Below are 21336 nucleotides of genomic sequence, written 5' to 3' on the forward strand. Positions count from 1 at the left end.
AGACATCTCACACCACGATTCGAACGCAAAACCTATAGATAATGACGCAGCGCTCTAACCAACTGACCTAACACGACGTACACGAAATTAGGTCATTTTTTAAATCTTTAAACTAAATCAGAAAAATTGGCCAAAAACATTAATTCCTTCACCCTGAAATCAGCACTTTTCTGCAGGACCGGGGGGGGGGGGGGGGTCAGCAAAAACTGTCCTCTCATGACAAATTTGCTTCTACGCATGCGTCATACAACGTCGTAACCTGATTTAATTTAAATATTTGAAAAAGCGACACAATTTTGGCGACTTCTTGGCTCAGTTGCTTAGAGCGCGGCCTCATTATCTAAACATTTTGGGTTCGAATCATGGTGTGAGACCACACACACTCAAGAACACCCGGGCAACGCCGGGTACCCCCCGCTAAGCCATTTTTCACATGTTTTTCTTTTGGGGGGGGGGGGTTATTTTTAAAAAATTTTAACGTTTGTTTTTCTGTTTCGCGTTTTCTTTTTGTTTTTCCCATTTTTACATTTAACATTGTTTGTTTGCCTTATGTTAGTTTTTTTTTTTTTTTTAATATTTACTTTGCTCATTCTTATGTTTTGATTAACACTCCACTCCCACCCGAGCACACACACCTCGAAACACCCGAGCAACACTGGGTACCCCCCGCTAGTCTATAATATAAATCTCACCTGTCTGTTTAAATGTATGTATGTATGTATGTATGTATGTCTGCCTAAAACTTTTGACAGAGGCGACGAATTTTCACGAGATTGGTATTGTTTTGAAGCTCAAACCATCGGACGACAAATATCAAAAAATTGGCTAAAAACATTAATTCCTTCACCCTCAACTGGGCACTACAGGGAGGGGTCGCTTTTAAAAGTCATCCCCTCTTTTCGATTGACTAGCTTTAATTTAAACCTATGTCACTTCCGGTTAAGCGATGGGTGCGGCAGTAAAGACATCGCTTTTTTTTTTTTTTTCACATTCTTTTCCTCGTTCTCGGTACAGCAACATGCATGCTGGGCATCCAGGTTAGTAAATAAATAGTTAAAAGATATGCTAATAAAATAGTAAAATAAAGAAATATTACTATATATATATAAAACTTAACGTCTGTCTGTCTGTACACGAATCGGCTCTAATATGGCTTACTATTATACTAAACTGACCAGATACAATGATAGGAGAGGTATCAATGAGCAAAAATGGGTATGATAAAGTAACCCCCCACCCCTCACATATGGCGGCAGAGCCCCAGGGGAAAAAACTTTATGTACTCTCACACCGTTTCATGTAAAGCTACCAAATTTGGTAGGATAACCCACAATGGGGAGGGGGAAGTTTTGCCGGTTCATACCACTAACCTCCCACCAATGGGGTGGACCCCCATGAGAGGGAGGGGGGGGTCACTTATAATTGGAAACTGTTTAATTTACACTCATAGAGTTACCAAATATGAAAGGATAACCCACCATGGGATGAGGAAGGTTTTGACAGGTTACACTGCTCAGCATCACCAATAGGAGTAGAGGCTGCAGGGGTGTCACTTAGAAATGGGAACCCTATACACGCTCACACTGTTTGATATAGAGCTTCCAAACTTGCCATGATAACCACACCATAGGAAGGGAGAGGTTTTTGATGAATTAGGGTTGAAACCTACCGAATATATGTCCGCCTATATCACGGTAACATATATTGAGTGAGTTTCTAACAGTATTTTGTATAATTATTTAGTTTGAAGTCATTTTCCCAAACTTACTGTATTCAACAGCAAGCACACCGCCATTTTGCTTTTTCAAATATACCGGTAAACACTGTATGATTTTTTAACTGATTACACGTTTTAAAGTGAGTAAAACCGCTAAAAATATTTTGCGGATAGGTAAAAGAGTAACTTATCTTTCCTTTGATAACATTTATTTGTTATATATTTGTTTTTTCGAATCTATATGGATAGTAACACAAACCTTAATTTTGTTTTCTGTTGTGCTGCTTTACTGAACTTCTTTCGAATATATTAGAAAAAAAAAATAACTCGAATTTTGAATTGTCTCCCTTTTTTATCTACTCTTCCAAAAATGAAAACAAAAACATACTTTTGATTAGTTAAAGTGCACAAGTGCTTTAAATTTTAATACAGGTTTCTTTTCATTTCTTGGCTGTTAACTATTTCGAATGATTAACATTAAACTAATGTAAAATACTAAAAATCAACATGTTCGCAAACATGTCTGCTTATATATTTTCTTTTTTTATTTTTTCCACAGCTACGGCGGAAGATCGAGGAATTCTTTTAACTCCGTGGTTCCGACTGATTGCCGAAAACTTTTTGTTTCAATGGTGGGACAATCTCCATTGCCTTCCGACACAATATGACCACAAAACCATTTATCGGTTACTTTAAAACAACCGTGATTACAAATGACATTTCAAAATAAAATAATCTAAAACTTTTAAAAATTTTCTCAACAATGACATTTATCAACAAATTATAATAATCCCAAATTTTTTAAAATTTCTACACTTAATCCATCTTAATCCATCTCGTTTTTTAAAAGAAAAAATATTTTTGTAATGACCGATCTTTCCAATCACAATTTTTTTTTTTTCTCATTGATTTCATTTTGGGGCTAAAACGGGTTTTATTTTTTTTAAAGAAATCAAGAATAAAAATTTTTTAAATATTAAAAATTAATAAAAATGAAAAAAAAAAAAAAAAAAAAAAACTTATTATAGAATTATTTTCTTAAACTGTAAAAAAAAAAAAATTGATGAAATAAAATTTTATAAAAACACATCTTCAAAACGTGATTATTTCTCTCTCTCTCTATCTCTCTCTAATATATATATAAATCAATGTGCATGTGAGTTCCTTCCTCATAGGTTCTGAAATGGCTGAGCCTATCTTTCTCAAATTTCACCCAAAAGGTAATTTATGTCTGACAGTGTTCTTAGATATGGTTTGTACAGAAATTCATCTGATATGTATAAAAAATCAAAAAAATTCCGATCTTGAAAATAGTCTTTCTTCTCTTATAGATTAAAAAAAAAAAAAAAAATTTTACGAGGGAATATTTTATGTTACATCGGTGTTACCTTGGTTGGTGTTACATAAAATATTCCCTTGTAAAAATTCTTTTTTATCTATAAAAGAAGAAAGACTATTTTTAAGGTCATATTTTTTTTCTGATTTTCGATACTTATCGGATGAATTTCTGTACAAAACATATCTAAGAACACTGCCAGACATATAAATTAGCTTTGTGTGATTTCATTTCTGTTTTATGAAAACCGGTTTTCTCTTGTTGTTGCAGACCATCTGTTAGTTGGCCAGTTGTGTACAAATCCCAAGAGCGATAGGAGCCTTCTATCATGACTGAAAGTGACACAATGTTCAGCGAGCGAGATTGGAGATGGGCCATTGTACAAATCATGCTCTTTACCGATCCAATTATGATAACAGGACCATTGCCAGCACCCTCAAAATGCATTGCTGGATTGCCATGAATAACAGGGATGTGGCCAGAGTGGTGAAAACGAAATTTCCGGCCACGGTTATGGTCTTTGGTATGGTTTCAAGGACCACATCATGCCACCTCATATCTTCAAAGTCTGCTTGAAAGTCAACACCAAAATGTACCTGGATGGGCTGAAAAGTGTGGTGATCCCCTGATGGGATCAGGTAGCCACTGGCAGACCCTGGGTGTGGCAGCAGGACTCGGAGCTGACCCACAAATCCAAAGAGATCCAGGCTTGGCTTCAAAGTGCTACGACTTTGTACCCTTTTCTCACCGGGTCCCCCCTCCTGCTCCAACCTGAACCCGCTGGACTACTTTGTTTAGTCATATGCCGAGAACATCACCAACCTGACCTCCCACAACACCTAAGTCAGCCTGATTGTTGCCATCTGTGGCACTTGTGGAAAAGGCAGGCTCCAGTTCCAGGCCCATATTGAAGCGGTGATTGAGGCAGATGGCTACATTGAAATAGATGTCAGCTCTACTACATAATCAAGTTACCGGAATTGATTTTTATCAATAAAAGTTTCAAAATAAAGCTGTAGTGTTGTTTTCTTTAGGGTGACACCTTTACCGTTCCACCTTGTAAATAAAAGTAAGCGCCTCTCTTTCTTGTCTGTGTATTAAACGAAAACATGCTTATGTGTTCATTTTTTTTTCGACATCTGTGTCTTTTATACAGTTTGAATCTTATTTAAAACAAACAAGGTATGTTTTATTTGATTCTTAACTTTCATAATTAACCATCAATAAGTGGAAGCTGAAGGGATATACTTCATATTCGAACAGACGAATCCTCAAGCATTTTCTTTCTTGATTATATATATGATTCATGATTAAATAGCTAGACTTTTTAGCCTGTCTGAACACGCAATGTCTCTTCTGTGAGAAAGAGGAAGTAGGTAGGTAAAAAAGCCATTACCCACTAGATTTCAAAGACGGTTTTGTATCCTATCAAGGCAGGGAACGGTTCGCTGAGCACCTTCCCAGATGTGGCAATGCTACTCCATCTTAGGACGTACGAGGCCTGTCTAAAAAGTTCCAGACCTTAGACTCGAAAAAATGTTTTACATACCTGAGATTTATATTATAGATATAGAACTGACCCAAATGAGATAAATTAATGCGTACTAATAAATCCCAAGAAAGTAATATTGTGCTACATAGTTCAATACAAATAATAAAATCATATTGTAAGGAACAATCTTTAATTTACTCCTTCAGTCCAGTACTTCTTGGTAGACAATGTTCTTTTTTTTCCCTGTTTCTTTCAAATGTTTCCTTTTTTTTACATATTTCACTGGCTTCTTTATTCAGTGAAGAATTGCTGCGATTATCCTGACGCTCCGCACTCCTCTGTTTACCTCGGAAGTGACGTCACACAAATCTTATAATACGGATGGCTACAATTGTAAAAATAATGTTTTATTTTTCTTTCATTTTGAGCTCCTTTTTTCTCCCGTTTGTTTTTGTTTTCTTCTCCCATTTCTTATTTTGAGCGGAGAATTTATTTTATTTTCATTTTGAGCTCTTTTTCCGATCCGGCGTTACCTTTTATAGGTACTCCTGCACTTTACGACCCGAGCTATTTTTAACACTATTATTTAGAAACCTATTACTTAACATGGGGAAGGGAGGGTGTATTGTAACTATTCTGTACTTTCACCTAACAATTAAATTAAAAAAAAAATATTGTGAAACTTGAATTTAACTTGAAAATACTATTAAAAAATAGCGCGGGTCATAAAATGCAGTGGTCAGTGTTCTGTAGTAGCGGATCTGGATATTTACCAAACTTTTATATTATAAAAGGGTGCTTCTGCATTTTATGACCCGCGCTATTTTTTAATAGTATTTTCAAGTTAAATTCAAGTTTCACAATATTTTTTTTTTAATTTAATTGTTAGGTGAAAGTACAGAATAGTTACAATACACCCTCCCTTCCCCATGTTAAGTAATAGGTTTCTAAATAATAGTGTTAAAAATAGCTTGGGTCGTAAAGTGCAGGAGTACCTATAAAAAGTAACGCCGGATCGGAAAAAGAGCTCAAAATGAAAATAAAATAAATTCTCCACTCAAAATAAGAAATGAGAGAAGAAAACAAAAACAAACGGGAGAAAAAAGGAGCTCAAAATGAAAGAAAAATAAAACAAATTATTTTTACAATTGTAGCCATCCGTATTATAAGATTTGTGTGACGTCACTTCCGAGGTAAACAGAGGAGTGCGGAGCGTCAGGATAACCTAATTTATTTATTACCATGAATCCCTTTCTCACACCATTATAATAATAATTATATATTATTATAATGATATTCAGAAACAAGGCTACATCAAAGGAAGGTCACTCTCATATTCTTGTCCAGGGTTGCCATATTGGTTTTTTTAAAGCCAAATTTCATGCATTTAACCTCTCTTTAAAAAAACAGTTTGGCCTTCAAAAACTGTATTTGGCCTTTTTCAACCCTCTTCAAAGTGCTTGAACACACTTAGCCTACCGATCCTTCCACTGCCGGAAACATTTTGAGAGTAGAAAAGAAATAATGTGGAACTCGATGGCGGAGATGAATACCATTTCAAAAGGAGACTTCCAGAAGTGTTTCCAGCAGTGGAAAGATCGGTGGCCTAAGTGTATGCAAGCACAAGGGGCCTAATTTGAAGGGAATTAGGGTCCAAATCCCATCATGTATGTGAAATTTTTACATGGCCTTGTATATGGCTCTTGTTTTAGGCAGGGATTCGTATTGGGAATGAGATATTTTCTGGAACGATAGAATGATCCAACCATATTGCTATTTTTTTTTTTTTTTTTTTCTGGTTTTAAAAAGGAAGGATAAATTTATAAAAAAAAAAAAAAAAAAAAAAAATCACAATTTCTGGTGTTCCTGCTCCTTTTTTCCTGGGTAGGTCGAGATGGGAGAGGAAAGGGGAAATCTTTATTTCATGAGACAACCATCTGTAATGTCTGCCCTAATAATGTGTGACTCAAAATCAGACCCGCCCCCATCTCAACAACTTTACCCCCCGCCCCCCGGTCCAAAAAAAAAAAAAATAAGATCATCAACCGACTCACATCATTCTGTTTGCAAACATTCATTGATACTGAAACAAGAGACAAAGTAAAGCTATTTCTTTTCTGTTTTTTTAAATTTTCAGAATTATAATTATCAGTTTTCATTTTTTATGATCATCAAATTGTTATTATTATTACTAGCAGGACCTGTGGAAATTCCACAGAATGAGAAATATATTTAATCAACAAATGTCTTATAAAGTTGATTCAGGATAGCGCAAAAAAATTAGTTTTTTGGACAGAAAAACAATAACACGCAGTAAATATGAGTTTATTAACATTTTCTATGAAAATAATGTCCATCGTATTATAAACTAGCCTGGTTGCCCGGATGTTGGAGACGTGTGTTAAGCAAAAAAAAAAAAAAAAAGTGGTAGTAGGCAGGCAGGCTCAAACTCTTACCACGAAGGAGGAAAAGATTGTGAAAAAAAAAAAAATGTGGCGTCTTTGCCATTGCGTCCATCGCCAAACTGAAAGTGGCAAAGGTTTAAATTAAGGTTAGTCAATTAAAAAGTGGGGATGACTTTCGAAAATATCGGCGAAAAAAGCGACCCCTCCTTGTAGAAAACTGACTAGTTGAGAGTGAAGGAATTGATGTTTTCAGCCAATTTTTCAATATTTGTCGTTCGAAAAGTTGAGCTCCAAAATAATATTAATCCTGTGAAAATCCGTTGCCTCTGTCCAAAGTTTTAGGCAGACATACATACATACATACATTTAAACAGACTGGTGAGATTTATATTATAGACTAGCGGAGGGGTACCCGGCGTTGCCCGGGTGTTTTTGGGGGTGTGTGGTCGGTCGGTGGTGGGGGGTGTTACTGAAAACCTAAGAATAAGCAAAGTAAAAAAAAAAACAAAACAAAAACGAACGTTAAAAAATATGAAAACACGTGAAAAATGGCTTAAATAACCCTGCTTCAATATTAAAATTTAAAAAAATCGAAAAATAAAAAAAGAAGACATCTCACACCACGATTCGAACCCAAAACCTTTAGATAATGAGGCTGCGCTTTAAGCAACTGAGCTGACGTCCACGAAATTAGATCGTTTTTATTAATCTTTAAACTAAATCAGGTTCCGACGTCATTTGCGCATGCGTAGAACCGAACTCGTCATGAGAGGACGGTTTTGCTGACTCCCCCCCCCCCCTGTAGAAAGCTGCTGATTTCAGGGTGAAGAAATAAACGTTTTTGGCCAATTTTTTGATATTTGTCGGGCGAAGGTTGGAAGTTTAAAATGATACCAATCTGGCAAAAATCCGTGACCCATATCGACAGTTTTTGCGAGGCATACAAACACACATACATACATACATACATACATACAAACACACATACATACACACAGTTTCGCTTTTATATATATAGATAAAGATATTCAGAAACGAGGCTACATCAAAGGAAGGTCACTCTCATATTCTTGTCCAGGGTTGCCGGATTGGCTTTTTTAAAGCCAAACTTCATGCATTAAACCTTTTTTTTTTTTTTTTTTTTTTTTTAAAACAGTATTTGACATTTTTCAAAGTATAACATATGGACTAACTAGGGAAGAGAGAAGTAGAATATTATATAGATTACTAGCCTTGGTGTCCGGCATTGCCCGGGTGTTTGTAGGTGTGTGTTGAGCAAAAGAAAAAAAAATTGTAGTAGGCAGGCAGGCTCGAACCCGTACCGCAAAAAAGAAAAGGAAATGAAAAAAAAAAACCTGATGGATTAGCTGTTGTGCCCTTCACCAAACCGGAAGTGATGTAGGTTAAATTAACGCTAGACAATCGAAAAGAGAGGATGACTTTTGAAAATATCGGCAAAAAAATCGACCCCTCCCTGTAGAAAAGTGCCCAGTTGAAGGTGAAGGAATTAATGTTTTTGGCTAATTTTTCGATATTTGTCGTCCAAAGGGTCGAGCTTCAAAACGATATTGATCTCGTGAAAATCCGTCGCCTCTGTCGAAAGTTTTAGACAGGCATACAAACATACATACATTTAAACAGACAGGTGAGGAGATGATGATGATGATGATTATTATTATTATTATTATTATTATTACTACTACTACTACAATTTTTATATATTAATATCGTAATTTGCCTCGGCCGTTATCGTGCTGTGCACCCCTAAAAAAGGAAAGTGGAATATTCCAAATAAACCTTCTCACCCTTTAAAAGGAAAAAATAAAAATAATAAATTTTATTATTTACTTTAAAAGTAAAATAAAAAAAAAAGCAACAAAAAATTGGTGTCGCTGTTAAGGCAAAGCTAATAACAATGATTTGTTCTTCGTGGCCTTTTGGTCAAGATCAAAGTGTAGTATCTGTTCCGGCAGATACTGCAAGCAAAGACCGTATGTGGGGTCGACCCTACAGATAAGACCTTGGTCAATGTAGGGGCAACCCTCCATACCAATTGTCACTATCCAACTCCCCTACTCCCCGGGGAGTTGGTCCCCATTTCCCCTTCACTCCTCACTTTAAAAATCAGCCTTGTGCCTAATTTGCTCAGTGGGGGAGCAAATAAATACCTCAACGTGTAGTATCTGTCCTTCAGATGATACATTTCAATTTCTTGTTCTCTCTCAGTGGAGGAGGAAATCCTTCATGACTGAGAAAATTTTTTTTGCTTTCTTTCTCCACGTTTAAAAAACAACCCTGGTGTCTAAATCTGTCCCGTGGGAAGGCATTGTAAATAGGTACTATATTTAATGTAACAAAGTTTTAATATTACAAAAGTACCTGGGAAAAGTAATTTCTGATTTAATTACAAAATGCCCTGGAAATGTCCCTTCTGATTAATTATAAAATGCACTGGAAGTGTCTCTTCTGGTTATTATTTTTTTTTTTTTGTTTATTTGCCTCCCCACGAGGGCAGAGTTGGACATGAGGTCGGTTTTTAATGTGGGGGGAACCAACTCTCCAAAAGGGGCACTCTACTCAGTAATAAAAATAAAAAATGTCTCAGTAATGAAGGATTTCTCCTCCATTAACTGAGACCAAAAAAGTATAGCGCAGCATCTGAAGAACAGATACTACACTTTGATCTTTGCCCCAAAGGCTAAGAAGAACAGAAAAATAGAGATTATTTATAAAATGCCCTGGAGATGTCCCTTCTGATTAATTATAAAATGTCCTCGAAATGTCCCTTCTAATTATAAGATGTCCTGGAAATGTCTCTTCTGATTAATTATAGAATGCCCTGAAAATGTCCCTTTTGATTAATTATAAGATGCGCTGGAAATGTCCTTTCTGATTAATTATAAAATGCCCTGAAAATGTCCCTTCTGATTATTTACAAAATGCCCTGGAAATGTCCCTTCTGATTAATTATAAGATGCCCTGGAAATGTCCCTTTCTGATTAATTATAAAATGGCATTCAAATTTTTGCATTTCAGGTGAAGACATTATTACCTACTTATATGTCATGTTGAAATTAGTACAAATTCTAACGCACCATCATCATCGTCACCACCACCACTGCCACCTCAATCTCCATCACAACAACCACCACTGCCGCCACCACCACCACAGGCACTACGTTCACCACCGCCGCTGTCATTCGCTGCCATTGGCACCACCACAACACAACCTTTCCCACCACCAGCATTTAGTACCTGTTCCTCAGCAGCAAATATAAGATTTTCTGTTTCTCTTTTTAAATCAACAGAAAATTCCACGTGTCCTGACATTTTTGTGCCTTTTTTTTATTTATTTTTTTTATAAGGAGGTCACCACTTATCAAGGCCCGGAAGCCACTCAGGGATAAGGGTTATTGTGTGTACAGTACGTTGTACGTTAGTGTTGAGATTTCATAAAGTGTCTACTTAAGGAGGCGGTTCATCAGGAATTTGTTTACATTGGATTTGAAGACATCCAAGTTGTAGTCAGGTGGGAAACAGGCAGACGGAACAGAGTTTCACTGGCGTGCTGTTCTAAGAAAGAAGCTGTGTTCATGGAATCTACGTTTTGATTTAGGCACAGATAGAGAGTGGGGAAAATTTTTGACAGTGGATTCAGCTAGACGGGTGTTTTTCGTGAAAGATTGGCAAAGGGGGACCAGAGATTGGAGCTCAGACGAGCACTTGCCATGGAAATAACGGTAAAACAAAGACAGGCTCACAACGTCTCTTCTGTGGGAGAGAGGTTGCAGGGAAGAGAAAAGGGCATCCCCCACTAAGCCACAAAGTCTATTTTGTACTCTGTCAAGGCAGGATAGGCTATTTTTAGCAGCTCCTGCCTAGATATGGCAGCAGTATTCCATCCTTGGACGTACTTGGCTTTTATTAGTAGTATGTCGTTCTTTCCTTGTACTTTTGCTTATCTTCCAATGGGTCTTTATCTAGCTCTTCCTCTTTCGTCACTGCCGCGAGTAACACTTCATGACTGTTAGCCAAGTACTCATGAACACTTCTAAGCTCTTCCCCGACACATTCTTCAATCGCAATCAGCCCTCTTCCTCCTTTCTTCCTCATGATATACTGCCTGAGCAGATAAGAATTTGAGTGAAGTGCTCCATACTTGACTAACAGTTTCCGTGTCTCAATCCAATTCTTCCTGTGTCCATATCCTACAAAAGCTGTGCTGTATCGAATTACAGCAACCGCCCATGAATTGCTTGCTGAGAACAGGTTCCTACCATTCAGTCTAGATTTCAGGAGCAAAAGTTTGAGTTTCCTCATATACACCTCTTTCGTCTTCTCTTTTATTTCATTGCAAAGCATCGTATCAAGTTCAAGCACCCTCAGGTACTTGTAGCCTTCTGCATCAGAATCTCTTTATCTTTTACTATTTGGCAAAATAATGCCTTTCATGGCCTCTCTCCTCTCTCCTCCCTCGTTTAAGACAAACTCCATGTTTATAGTTTCATTCCTCTGCTGTACCGTTTGAACCAGAGAGTTAATTTCCTTTTCCGTTTTGCCAAACAATTTCAGATCTTCTGTAAATAACATATGGCTGACTTTTGGTCCATTCTTCTCCAGTTGGTATCCCATCTTTGTCTCTCTTAGTACATGTGTCAATAATGAGTGCTATTATGAATAGAAATGGCGAAAAGGAATTTCCTTGGAAGATACCGCGTCTGATGTTGACTGTCTCTAATAGTTTCCCATCTGAAAAAAGGTTGGTTTTCTGATTGCTCCTATTTTTTCCTATGAAATCAATTATATTTTCAGTCACCCCTACTATTTCCAATGTCCTGAGTACCCACGAATGTGACACCCTGTCTGAACGATCCTTCCTGTCTTTGCCCATCGATGTAGATATTTACTGGCCAGTTTCTAGATTTTTGAGTTCCCGGAGCGGACGACAATGCTGTTTATTCCACACATGCCTCGTGGCCATTGCCACCTCTCTTAATTCACCTATTTCTCTCCACTGTTTCCTTGTTTGGTATTCATCCCGTATGATGGGAAGGTGATCTTTAATGACCCAACCATATAGCTTTACGGCTGGGGACATGTCAAGGTCTTGGACAGGAGTGTTTAAATTGGTTAGTAATGCCTGAGCAACCCGATCGTGGCATAAGCGTCCATAACTGTCCATGTTGTCGGCTAATATGTGCTTTGCGGTTTTAATGGCTAACTCTGCATGACCGTTGCTTTGAGCATAATAGGTATGTTTCTGTATACCCAAGTTCCTCAAAAAGGAGTTGTACTCCTGGGACTCAAACAGTGGTCCATATCCAAAGAAATTTCTTTCGCTGCATCGTAAGTACAGAACAAAGTTTTTAAGGTATCACAACGTCATTAGGGCCACTTCAACCCATCCAGTATATCGATCCGTATACACCATAAAGTTTCTAACTTGTTTATTAACGAAATGGACCACCACTTGTTGGAATGGAAATTCTGGGTCTGCTGGGGACGTTAAGGGTCCCCTAGGCTAAGATTGTGCGATTGTGTTGCAAATGCGGCACTGAGATCTGATTGCCTGATGTTAGCATCTAAACCTGGCCAGAACAATCGTTGTCTTGCATTCATTAGCATACTATTTATATATTGATGAAGGGATTCTAATACCTATGTGTGAAGTTGTCGAGGAATTATGATTTTGTTGCCTTTAGCGATAACTCCTTTTAGGCAGTAAAATTCTTTATTTAAGCATAGACCAGAAGACGAGCCATGGGTGAGATATCATTGCATGACTGAGGGAAGCCACTTTGAATGAGACCTCTCAAGATCCTGCATTTTTCATTTGTGCTGCCGCAACCACAATCCTTTTCCATGTGATAGCTTTCGATTTCGGGTCATTCTCGTATATCGATTTGGAAGCGGCTTTAACTGCAGCGTCAATCGTTTGGTCCTGATGTTTTGGTGGGGTACCTGCTGGGTATCGAGATACACAATCAGGGGCTAAATTGAGTTTTCCAGGGTGATGCTTTATTTGGAATTTGTACATCATCGTCTTTTCCTTGAAATTTAACAAGCGGGGGGGGGGGGCGATACTCATGCAGAGAGTGATCCAGATGTAACAGAGGCTTTCCCCAAAACATGACGTCAACAGCCGGAGTAAGCTGAGTGTTTTTTACGGCTGGTGTTTTCAGCTGCTCACTTAAGACTGTAAAATTCATGTTTTTTTTTCTGACGTGAAAGTACGAAATAATGTTGTGCTTCTTTTTTTTTTTTTTTGCTAATTTTTTTATTTTCTTCCTCTTCCAAATTGTTGTCTGCTGCTTTGAATTTTCAACTCGCGTGAACGCGCATCGCGTTGAAAACCATCGTGCTAAATTGTCATTGGCTCAGGTTTATGTTACGTCAGACGGCTTAATTTCCTCGGCAATGCTTGGCTCACTCTGGCTGCTGATGTCATGTTCCGGGGAAAGCCAGGCGGGCACTGAGTTAAGGATGACTTCTGATATCCTTTTTGTGGGTTTAACCGCATTCACAGCAACTAGAGACCTTGCGAATTCTGCCTCTATTTCCAAAAAGTGGCGCAGTGATTTCTATAGTCAATAGTAATTTCTATAGTCAATAGTGATTTATATAGTCGATAGTGATTTATATAGTCAATAGTGATTTATATAGTCAATAGTGTGCCAGAACGACGATTCTATCAGGTTGTCTCATAAGAGGTTGTCGTCTATACATTGGGTTTTTCTAGCCATGTCATCTAACTGACGAATGTAACCATCTCCTGATCCACAGAAACCTTTTTGGAATTTTTGGATATAATCATCTTAAAAATATGAGGAATATGTAGATACTATTGTTTCCATGTGAAATTTAGTTTTACGATTTCCAAAATTTCGTCCCAATAGTGTAGAAGCGCCAATATTTGTCAACAAGCATCAATAATTTTGCTAATTGTCTCTCGTCTTTTTGGCTTAATTGGGTCAAGGTTCAAAAGGGGAAAACAAAAGGGCGGGGTAAAATGTTTGAAAGATGATATAATCATTGCAAAATCATTTTAACTTAAATTCACTCTGGGATTATGATCTTACTCGGCGTCTAAATATGACTAACTCTGTCTTTTTATTTTTATTTATTTTTTGTTTTTTTTATGCTAAGAACTGAACTAAATTGTTTTGATTCAGTAAAAAATGAAATCAAAGCCGCCATTTTGACTCATCAATTATTTCCCTTTGTTTTTTGTTAAAACTTTTCGTTGAAAAAAAAATGGCAAAAAAAAACGAGAATTGAAATTACTTTCTGTCAGGAAAAAGAGGGGCGCTTTTACACTATTAAGACAAAATTTCGGAAATCGTAAAACTAAATTTCACATGAAAACAATGCTATCTACGTATTTCTCGTATTTTTAAGATAATTGTATCAAAAAATTGCGAAAATCGATAAGGTAGAAAATTTTTTATTAAAGAAAATAAAAAATAGAATTTGATGAAAAAGATCGTAAGACGCAGGAGAGTTAAAAAAGGAGGCAATTTTCCGTTTCGATTTAAACACGATAGCCGCAATTTTTCACCTGCTAACAGGATTAAAGTTGTTTTTATTTTTAATAATTCAGTAATTTCGACTGCATAATTTTGAAGCTGCCATTGTAATTTATTTAAATTGACAAAAAATCAGTTGAAACCATTGTTTTTTGTCTGAAAACTTCATTTATCGACTACAAAATTTCGTCCTAATAGTGTAGAAGCGCCAAAATAGGTTTAGGATTTATTTGCAAGAAATATTTTTAGAGGCCATTTTACCGTATAGACCCAAAACGAAAAAGTAGTCAAAAAACAAATATAAGGAGCTTCTATATTATAATAACGAAGAAAATATTGAATTTCAAGGAAATAAACAGTACCTACATAATTGTCGTGTCGCAAAGAGTAACGTATCCAAAAATTATGAAAAACGATAAGGTATAAAAAACGAAAAAAATAGTAAAAAAAACAAATATGAAGTACTTCTATATTATAATAACAAATCAAAATATTGAATTTTGAGTGAAACAAATGGTACCAATGCAATTGTCATGTCGCAAATAGTAACATATCCAAAAATTACGAAAGAAACGATAAGGTATGAGTTGGAACAATTACATTGAGAGCATTGCCAGGACCGCTGCGAAAAAGGTAGGTTCTCTCTACCGTGCTAGAAAGCTACTAACGCCTGAAAGTATCCTGTACCTCTACAAGGCCACCATTCACCCATGTATGGAGTATTGTTGTCATATTTGGGCTGGTGCATCTGCTGCTAGTCTCTCACTCCTAGACAAGGTTCAAAAGAGAGTCGCCACCCTAATAGGTTGAACTGTTATCTAGACTTCAGCCTCTGTCCCATCGACGAAATGTAGCATCCCTCTGCCTGTTCTACAAGTACTTTAACAGTGAATGTTCCGACAAACTACAAGCCCTTGTACCCCCTCGACGTAAATACCTCCAACAAACCCGACCAGCAGCAAAATCCCACCCCTTCACAATTGAGATCCCTAGATGTAAGAGAGCCTTCTACTCCAGTAGTTTCTTCCCCAGGATCGCTAGACTTTGGAATTCCCTTCCAGGTTCCTGCTTCCCCAAATGTACTGACATGTAGAAGTTCAAGTGTAACGTGAACCAACATCTTGCTGCCCAACTCCCCACCTAGTACCCCTGTAGCCTGTGTCCTTAATAGTAGCCCCCTACATCAAAATGGCAATGTGCCTTGTTTGGAGTAAAAATGTAATAAAAAAAAAAATAGTCAAAAAAGCAAATATGTATCAAATAAATGTTACCAAAGGCAAGATAAGTTACTAGTACCGAGTCTTTTTATCCTTGGCCCCCAAAATCATCAGTGATGATATTGCCTACGCTTTCGCTCTGGATTCCTGGAACGTCACTCTGTTTTTTTATATGTACAAACACGCATGTACATTTTATCAATAAAATATACGGCATCACAGCTCCTCAATTGTAATTAACACACGGGTTATGATTATCTATTAATACACATCCATGCACCACTGGGCATGACATGGTGGCAGCGTGACTGGATAATTCCAGTAGCAACCCTACGACATCATGGCACACAAAAAAAATAGGTAGTACAAACAGCAGTTCATTTTATCTTAATTTTCCACGTTACACAAATTCTCACTCGCTCGTGAGACATTCACAACATAACTGTTACTAACAGGCAGATATCATGGCCACAGTGCTAACACAAGTACCTAGTCTTGATTGGGGCTTGTCACGGTTTCCACCGAAAGAAACCGCTTATCAAAACAGGATCCCCACTCCAAACGAAAAAAAACTACAGCTGACGGCCCTTTCGACAAGTACTTAGACGTGAATAATTATCCCGTGGAACTCTGAATAGCACAATTCCTGCTAGAATAATATTCACAACTTTCCCAACTTCAATTTGATATGACACATGAATATAAACCTCAAAGGGATGACTCCCTACAGCACTTTAAAGACACAAAACTATGTCCGCTGGACGAGTATAAGTACAGCGGGGTTTTTTTCACAAGCGGTCGCCGCACAACGAGGTTGGGCCGTCAGTGGCGCAACCCAACTCAGCAACAGCAGTCATGTCCATGCAGAACTGTTTTGACAATCTCCTCGAGAACAGCCGAATCCAGTAGCAGCTCCAGCAACCACTTGCCGTCGACGTACTCGATTCCCAGCAGTCCAGCTTCTCAAGCCAGCATGCGTTTCCCGTAGCCACTAGCAACAACCTCGTAGCCATGCCAGTTCAAACATCAGCTGGATTCCAACCCTCAGCATAAGACCTTCTACCATCATTCAGTTTCTTTATGAAAAATAAACCTGAACGGATTCATATCACCTAAGCTAACATAAATAAAATAAATAAAAAGGGTAAGACTAAAACCACATTATCTCCTCCCTAACAAGCCTTCTTACAATCATAGACGCTTACACTGCATGAACGTCACTCACCCCCTTTATCCATTAACAATTAAATAGCAAGGAGTTTGAAGGTAGAATTCTCAGGTAGGGTTCTATTTGTGATGGATATAGGCAGTTGGATAGAAATCTTGTAATTGTTAAAGAACAGCTTTTACTAGCATTAAATGTTACCATCTATTTGCGGCGCCATTTCACTATGATCTCGTGGTCACTTTCTCATGATTCTGCCATTGTCTTAGATTTGTGTACATCTGTTCTTCCCTCGTGCATGTTATAGATGCGTTGTATCATCAGCAAATATACTCATCTCGAACTCAATATTATAAGGCAAAATAGGCCACTGGGCTACAGTCTGCATCTCAGTGAATAACAAGACCAAGGGGCAACAAGGAAAACCCTGGCCTAACAGTCGTAACTAATTGAGACACCCACAACGGGAGCTTGGTAGGAAAGACAACAGTGTCGCAAACATGACGACCCAGCCATGATTGACATAGACATAACGATGAAAAACCTCACCTAAACCTAAGGTTAGGGTTGGGTTAGGGTTAGGGGGTTAGGGTTAGGGTTAGGTTAGGGTTAGGGTTTAGGGTTAGGTTTAGGGTTTAGGGTTAGGGTTAGGTTAGGGTTAGGGTTGGGTTAGGGTTAGGGTTTAGGGTTAGGGTTAGTGTTAGGGTTAGGTTAGGGTTAGGGTTTAGGGTTAGGGTTAGGGTTAGGTTAGGGTTAGGGGGTTAGGTTAGGGTTAGGGTTATGGTTAGGGGGTTAGGGTTAGGTTAGGGTTAGGGTCGAAACCAACAGCGGAAAATCACCAAATATGAAAGGCCCTCGAAATGAGGCATTTGTTGATTTAAGCACCAAGTTGATGGACCACCCTGAAGGTAGATATAGGGGCACAAGCAAACCCACATCCTATCTGCATATTCTGCAAGATGTACCCTACCAGACAAAGGTGGAAACCCAATGCACAGATTTCGGTAAATTTATACAAATACCGTGACAGCGAATTAGTAGAAAAAAAATGTCCTTTCCTTGTAGAGTTCTGTGTGCTGAACACGAATCTGAAAACCGCATCCGTCGCAAATTAATAGTTTCGGAGATAATAACGTTTTAAGAAGTGGGGGATCAATTTTCTATAATAATTTAATGTAAAATGAGCACCCACTTTTTGGCCACTCTCGACAAATTTTTGAAATCACTACCCCCCCCTCTCGACAAATCCTGTGAAATCACTACGCGGCTTCCCTCCCCCCCCTCCCCACAAATCCGTTTAAATCACTACGCCCCCCCTCCCCTCTTTTTCAAATTTATGTGACCCTTTTATTTTACTTTTTGGGGAAGGGGAGGGGTGAGGAGAGGGCGCAGTAATTTTATATGATTTCTCTTTCTATAATAATTTAATGTAAAATGAGCACCCACTTTTTGGCCACTCTCGACAAATCTTTGAAATCACTCACTACCCCCCCTCTCGACAAATCCTGTGAAATCACTACGCGGCTTCCCTTCCCCCCCTCCCCACAAATCCGTTTAAATCACTACGCCCCCCCCTCTCCCCTCTTTTTCAAATTTATGTGACCCTTTCCTCACCCCTCCCCTTCCCTAAAAAGTAAAAAAAAAAAAAGGGTCACATAAATTTGAAAAAGAGGGGAGGGGGGGGCGTAGTGATTCAAACGGATTTGTGGGGAGGGGGGGAGGGAAGCCGCGTAGTGATTTCACAGGATTTGTCGAGAGGGGGGGTAGTGATTTCAAAAATTTGTCGAGAGTGGCCAAAAAGTGGGTGCTCATTTTACATTAAATTATTATAGAAAATTGATCCCCCACTTCTTAAAACGTTATTATCTCCGAAACTATTAATTTGCGACGGATGCGGTTTTCAGATTCGTGTTCAGCACACAGAACTCTACAAGGAAAGGACATTTTTTTCTACTAATTTGCTGTCACGACACACATTATATATATATATATATATATAGACAACACAAAAATCAAAAGAAAACCACAAAAGTAGACTTACATTAGTTAGCGTCATCGTGTTCTTCTTCGTCGCTGAATTCCTCATCAGCGAGAACTGGAGCAACAACACGTTGGTGCTCTCCTTGGGGGGATAGAGACGTCCAGCCATAACAAAAAAATGGTGTAAAAGAGCCTCCTTCTCATCATAATTTGTTATAAATAAATATCTTGCTAAATACTGGCGGAGATAAGTGGCTCTAATACCTGGTCGTTTAACCCACTCTTTGAGATCCCTCCAGAGACGTTCAATTGTTTGTGTGTGTATGTTAATATTGGTTGGATCAACAAAGTTCTGAGAATGATTTATCATATAGTGAGTGTACCCGTGGGTTTTCAGGGAGTGATATGCCCCCCACCGGTCACTCATTATAATGGATCCTCCACGGATATATTTTTTTATTAGAGGAAGTAAGGTAGCTGTGTCTCTCTTCTCACCGACAGGCTCCAAAAGTGGGATAACAAATTTTTTCTTTGAGTCTCGCTCTATTCCCCCAAAGAGCCAAATTTGTGACAGAGGTCGACCTTTGTTATTTTTTCGCCGCACCAGGAAGGTTTCGTCTATTTCAACGACGATATCTTGCCCGCCGATAGAGTCCTGGTTCCCAAGCCAGAACTCTGCGACTTCGCTACAAAAAGAGCGCCAGTCCACAGATGTTTTGGGAGTTATATTTAAACAACTGGTGACTGTCTGGTGGTCCCACCGTTTACTCAACCAGTGGTTTACAAACAGAATTACCTTCCATGGAGGAATGTGGGAATTCTGTAAGAATGTCCCCTTATAGTCACTTGCATAAAAGGAACAGTGGCGCCTTTTTTTGGTTTTAGGAATGCGGAATGTACTGTTGCAGCGCCATTCGCCCGTTCTCCCCTGCTCCCTAAAGGTGCAGTTTTTGTTACAACGTGTGCAACTGACGACAGTTGGTAAGACACCATGTCTTCTTAAAAAATCCACTGACGTTTCTGGTTCCTCGTAAAAGACTTTAATAGCCTTGTAGTGATTATAAGAGCAGTGGTCACAGGCAGACATAATGTTGGAAAAGTGGAAAAGTTAATCAAAGTAGCGTTGAGTGGAAATTAAGTTAACGAAAGTCAAAGTAAAAGAGGTTTGCAAATAAAGGAGCGAAATTGAGTGAAATTGGGGGTAAAAATCCGAAATTGTATCCGAAATGGTAAATTTATACAAATAACGTGACAGCGAATTGGGTAAAAATCCGAAAGTGTATCCGAAATTGGGTAAAAAGTCGATTTTGTGCGCGTAAAATTGGGATACTGCGCATGAGCAAGTAAAATTGGGGTGGTGAAGTGGTGGGGAATTAATTAAAAAGAAAAGGAAATAATTAATTTATTTATTTTTTTATTATCGCTTTTTTTTTTTTTTTTTTTTTTTTTTTTACAAAGGCATCACCACATTATCAAGGCCCAGAGGCCACTCAAGGATAAGGGTTAAAGAGTGTACAGTAGAAGTTGGTCAATATAGTAATCATTAGTAATGAAAATTTGGTAAATTTAATAACTTATATGGAACGGCTCATCAAGAACTTATTTACCTTAGACTTGAACACAACCATATTGTAGTCAGCCGGAAAGCAGGAAAACGGAAGACAATTCCACAAGCGTGCAGTTCTAAGAAAGAAGCTCTGTTCATGGAATCTATGTTTAGGTTTAGGCACAGATAAAGAGTGGGGGAAATTATTGATAGTGTTTACAGCTAGACGAGTGTTTCTAGTGAAAGTTTGGCGAGGGGGGACCATAGATTGAAGCTCAGTTGAACACTTTCCATGAAAATAACGATACATCAGAGACAAACTCGCAACATCTCTTCTGTGAGATAGAGCTTGTAAGGAGGAGAAAAGGACATCTCCTACGAGGCTACGAAGTCTATTTTGAACTCTATCAAGGCAGGACAAGTCCTTTCTAGCAGCTCCTGCCCAGATGTGGCAACAGTATTCCATCCTTGGACGTACCTGGCTCTTATATAGATAGAGAATAGCATCAGCAGTGAGATATCTACTGGATCGATAGAAAGATCCCACCATTTTTCCAGCGGCCTTGGCAACAGATTTGATATACGTGTTCCATTTAAGATCAGGAGTAATTGTCAAAACTTGAGGCCTCCTGAAGACGAGAGCCATTCATTTCAAATCGCTTATTTTCATTATGGATTATCTCCACTTGTTTTGATTTAAGAGTAGAGCCGATGTATGCCATTTTTGAAAGAAAATATTCCCTTTTAAAAATGTTAATATCTCCGAAACTATTAATTTGCGAGGGGTACGGTTTTCAGATTCGTGTTCGGCACACCGAAACGTAACAGAATACTACATCTGTTTTTACTAATTCGCTGTCACGGTGTTTGTATAATAATACCCAGATTTTCTGCATAACGAAACCTAAATTTTAACTGAAGGAGCTGTTTTGCATGAAAAATAAATCTTTGG

General features: G+C 38.1%; 1 protein-coding gene across 1 annotated transcript in view; it reads left to right on the top strand.

Moving 5' to 3' along the window:
• Positions 1–2566, top strand: part of LOC145263634 (isopentenyl-diphosphate Delta-isomerase 1-like) — a 74486-nt gene extending 71920 nt beyond the window's left edge. Inside the window, exon 6 of the mRNA XM_080120486.1 lies at positions 2277–2566. Within this exon, the coding sequence (XP_079976612.1) occupies positions 2277–2413 (137 nt within the window). The 3' untranslated portion in view covers positions 2414–2566. The remainder of the gene's footprint in view (positions 1–2276) is intronic.
• Positions 2567–21336: the final 18770 nt, after the last annotated feature.

This window comes from Euprymna scolopes, chromosome 39 (assembly GCF_053919585.1).
Source record: "Euprymna scolopes isolate OS-2025 chromosome 39, ASM5391958v1, whole genome shotgun sequence".
NCBI lineage: Eukaryota > Metazoa > Mollusca > Cephalopoda > Sepiida > Sepiolidae > Euprymna > Euprymna scolopes.